The sequence below is a fragment of the Lampetra fluviatilis genome, chromosome 8 (assembly GCF_964198595.1).
Source record: "Lampetra fluviatilis chromosome 8, kcLamFluv1.1, whole genome shotgun sequence".
Classification (NCBI taxonomy): Eukaryota; Metazoa; Chordata; class Hyperoartia; order Petromyzontiformes; family Petromyzontidae; genus Lampetra; species Lampetra fluviatilis.
This window is the reverse complement of record NC_136282.1, coordinates 1,683,493-1,688,042: the sequence shown is the minus strand read 5'-3', so window position 1 is coordinate 1,688,042 and position 4,550 is coordinate 1,683,493. Positions and strand designations below refer to the sequence as shown.

General features: G+C 42.7%; 1 protein-coding gene across 1 annotated transcript; it reads right to left on the bottom strand.

Moving 5' to 3' along the window:
• Window positions 1-718: 718 nt before the first annotated feature.
• On the bottom strand, window positions 719-3,713 carry LOC144933702 (gamma-crystallin S-like). Its single transcript, XM_078858771.1, has 3 exons — window positions 3,705-3,713; window positions 2,432-2,674; window positions 719-994 (listed from the first exon to the last, which is right to left on the bottom strand). Exons 1-3 carry the CDS (start codon window positions 3,711-3,713, stop codon window positions 719-721), a joined length of 528 nt encoding a protein of 175 aa, XP_078714897.1.
• Window positions 3,714-4,550: the final 837 nt, after the last annotated feature.

The following is a 4,550-nucleotide window of genomic DNA, read 5'->3' as shown; positions in this document are numbered from 1 at the left end:
GGAGCAACACAAGCGTCCATCATCAGGTGGAAAAGCATGGTCTGCTGCTTAGGCAGACTGTTTTACAAGGTTTGAAATGGGTGTAGCTCAAGGGTTATAAAGAAGTGGCCGGAGCTAGTGATGTTAATGTGAGAAATTAGCATGGAACTGTACGATAGGAGAGCGGCCTCCTCGATGAGGGCACGGAAATGCCTATGTTAATGTGAGGGTTTAACATGATGTTAATGTGAGAAATTAGCTTATAAAAGTAAGCTAAGAGCGGCCTCCTAGACGAGGGCACGGAAGTGGCTGTTAATGTGAGGGATTAGCATGATGTTAATGTGAGAAATTAGAGGGCACGGAAGTGGCTATGTTAATGTTAGAGATTAGCATGATGTTAATGTGAGAAATCAGTATGTAGCTGTAGAAATGAAGGCGAAGAAGAGCGGCCTCCTCAACGAGGGAATGCAACCCAATGGGTGTAATCCGAAGGGCCTGTGAGTATATATGTTTTATTGTTGTGATATTCAGCGAAATATGATTAGATCAACAAACACACCCGTTGGTACCATTGTCAGGCATCACAAGAAATATCACACTCTCAGAGAGATAATGCTCATCCAATCAATTTATTGTACAGAAAACCAATACAATTGTTTTCTAACTTTGAAGAATGTTCAACATGATTTTAGACCGTTACATGGGTTTTTTTTAACCTCGGTGAGCTGCAGCAAAGCCTTCAGAATCGTCGGATGCAGCGCACCGACTGCATGGTGGGGCTCATTGCGCCGTACTCGCTGCACTTGCGGTAGTCGCCCTTCTCCAGCAGGTACTGGCGCCCGCGGTAGTGCGGCTCCTCGTACCCCACCCAGGCGCCGTCGTGCACCCTCACAGAGCGCACCTCTCTCATGCTGAAGCGGTCGTGCAGGTGTGAGCAGTCTTCGGTCAGCTCCATGGTTTGCCCACCGAAGTCATCATGCTGATACATGGCCATGCGGAAGTTGGAACTGTTTTGCTGAAAGAAGGGAAAAAACCCCACACACAAACAGGGTTTTAGATTTCATGCGTGGGGTTTCGCAGCTAATATTATGGTTCGTTATGGATTTTGTTTGGGGGGGTTAGGCCCCGTAATGACCTTCACCGGACGGTAGCCAGATGAGATATCACGTGCACACTTTTCCTGTGATAATGTTTAACCAACCTGGCGAGTGAAAGGAAACAATGCATTGCGCGTGAAAACTGTGGTACACGTGGAAAAATAATTTGATCGGATATATCCCGGTGAACATATCAGTATTGTAAAATCTAACTTCTTTTTTTAAACAATTGGATTTAAAAAATAACTCGAAGGCTCTTAGTTACTTCCAAATCAGCTTCTTGTCGTTATTATTGGCAGTGATTTTTATTTAGAAATTTACTTATTGGAACATTTTACCTAGAAAATCCTTTGAGGTAAAAAATCTCATGCCAAAAGTGTCCAGGGTGACAATTGACACATACATTGCAGGCATATATATGAAAATTAAAAATATATAACCTATACCGTATTTTATTAAAACACAGTTGCTGAACAGAGGCCCAAAACGACAAGCAGCCAGCAACACACATTCAGTGCGACCTGAGATAGAGCCAATGTGGTGCTCAAACCAAACGCATAAACATTAAAACACCGCATAACCCTGTATGTTTGAGAATTTCAAGTTTGTTCAAATGACAATCCAAAGGTGAAAAACATAGAAAGGTCTATGAACAGCAACACAAATAATGGTCGACAACCATACGAAATATGTACAGTAATACGGGTCTACAAATCGCGTTATGGACTTGCCCCACCAAATATTGCCACTCGTTTATCATTCTACGTCACCTTCTTGTCCTCCACGTTCTCAATCTTTGCTGTAGCTCTCTGTTCCTCCATCTTCTTGCGCTCAATCCACGCTTTCGCTATTTCTCTCTTCTTGCCCCCCATTCACTGGAACAAACTTCCACATTAAGCGGTCACCTTCGCTCACTCAGTTTCCGCTCACTCTCTCAAAACTCACTTGTTGTTCCCTAGCTCACCTCACGACCCCTTAAACCCACCCCCCCCCTCATAACCACCACCGTTATTGAATAACAGCATTACATGGCTACCAATCATTCCCTAATTATTAAATCCATCATTATTCACTGTCATCAATTCGCTTTCACCGAATTCACGAATCACAGATTTGCCCCATTGCTTCATCTCATCTATTTAATTCACCTCATCTACCACCGTTACATTCACGTACGTTGTACCGTTATTAATTCATCGTAAAGCGCCTTTGTTTTGGCCCTTTTAAACTATTTCAAGTAGGATGAGATAAGCCTCAGGAAATGTCGGAAGTCATCACTCAGGAGGTCACAATTTTCTTTCTGCTCCTTCCCCCTCCCCACCCCCTGTGCACTGGCCGCTAGTTGGGATACTCACACCACGGATGGTTCTGCAAGAGCCGATGTGGTCGTTGTGCGCCATCCAGCGCTGGTACTCGGGGTACTCCCCGGGCTCCATGATATACATGTTGCCCTTGTGGTCCGGACGCTCGTAGATGACCCAGGCACCGCCCTCCACGCGGATCGAGTTGCAGCGGCTCAGGTTCGACGCCATGTTCATGCAGTCCTGGCTGTATTCAAAGTGGCGGCCCTTGAAGTCCCGGTCCTCGAAGAAGATGATCTGCGGTGCGCAGCCAAGTGTGGGGCACACACGCCGGATTTCACGAGCCGTTAAAGGTTGTTAAGTTTCTGCTTAGTGAACTTACACGTAGAATCATAGGTTTATTAAATGTACTACATTATGTGTTATCTAGTACTGTACTGTCATTCAGAGAAAAGGAAGTTTTCAATATTTTTGACTTGGCTTTCCTCTGAGAAAATCTTCCGTTTCTTTTCCATGACTGTGAAAAAGAAACCACCAATCTGCTATAATGTCTACAAACATGTTCAAATACAATTACAATCAGATTTTGTTTAGTCAGGTGAACACGCTTGATGCCAGGATGAGTCTCATTTTCAAGAGTAACCTGGGCCACCGAATTACAAAAACAAGAGAATGAAAAAATATGTTCAACAATGAAGCAAATAGAATTAGAGAATGAAAAACCCCAAAAATGTTACTCTTCATTTAAATTAAAATATTGTTGGTCTGATTTCGAATTCACCAACAAAAGCCTCTCGCAGTGAATTGGTTTTTCTTTCAGAAACAGCCCTCGTGTGTTTGGGTGTGATATTAGATTGTACGCATATAAATTGTATTAGTAATATATTTAAAATGTCTGCTTATGTGTCATGTATTTTATCCGTGTCAGTTGAGACCCTGGACACCCTTTACAAAGAAAAGTTCCATCTCGAGGGATTTCAAGGTAAAATATAACACCCAGGATTTAAACCTATGTGGCCATAATTGCTGCACAGTGTGAGCCATCAGCAATGCCACGGATCCCCACTACGTACTCAGTGAGTGCGTACTCAGTGAGTGAGTAATTACAATGGTGAACGCTGTGCGATATCTGTGTGTATGATTGTGACACGCTGTGTATTGGCAAAGGCACACATATCGATTGTTCCTATTAGCAAACCAAATGTATGTACTTTCAAACAACCACCTCTTCATTCACCTCATATTGACAATACAATGGCGTGTACCGTTTACGTAAACACGATGCTCAGCTGAATTGTGGTGTATTACCAACACACCGATACTTTACCTTTTTCATGGTGAGGCTATGGTTGTCAGCGCAGAGGAGTGCACTTAGTTGAGGCTGCCGGGACACTATATATAGGGCTGAGCGTTCCCCTTTGGTGGCAATCCAATTGTCAACCACTCACAATGTATTCATTGTTATGCTGCGTTTAGCAAACCGTTGCTTATTGAGTGGTGCATCAGCAAGATAAATACTTACTCTGCACGTCTATATCTCTCGTGCAGCGAGCATCCACCGCCTGTTGAATGTTCACGCTCTGTCACTGCGAAGCTAAACATCAGGAGTAAATGCTTGGATAAATAGTTCTCCATTAAATGGTATAATTTGCGTGAAATAGACAAGCCCATACACCAATTACAATATACTCATTATCTAATTCATATGGAACACATCATATAAACCGCAAACACGTAAAAAACAAGTGTAATTGTGAGAAATTAGTTGTGACCAACACCTAGGCTGATGATCTTACTCTGAATGATCTTCATCCGATTATCTTTGGCATCGAATCAGCAACTCGCTTTAGACTGAATCTGTATGTGTGTGTAATGTACACTGAAATGTACCCCATAGAGTGTTTAAAACACATATATGGGCTCGTTAATGTTATTTTTTCTTGGCAAATGCTGTGATGTATGTTTTATAAAACAGAAGAAGGAAGTTGATTGTTTATATTCAATTGATACATCTTGATTTTAAGCTTTCGTGACTGCAGGAATCCGAACTCTTTGTTTTTTTCGGTAAAATTACGTAGGTATGAAATAAAATAAATCACGGCGTTTCGGGCGCAACATAAGCGTCCGTCATCCGGTGGGAAAGCGGCTTTCCCACCTGATGACGGACGCTTGT

Excerpts from the sequence above, each read along its gene's own strand:
- LOC144933702 (XM_078858771.1), bottom strand. Across the intron at positions 995-2,431 it reads CTTGCAGAACCATCCGTGGT|CAAAACAGTTCCAACTTCCG; the intron begins GTGAGTATCCCA and ends CCCTTCTTTCAG.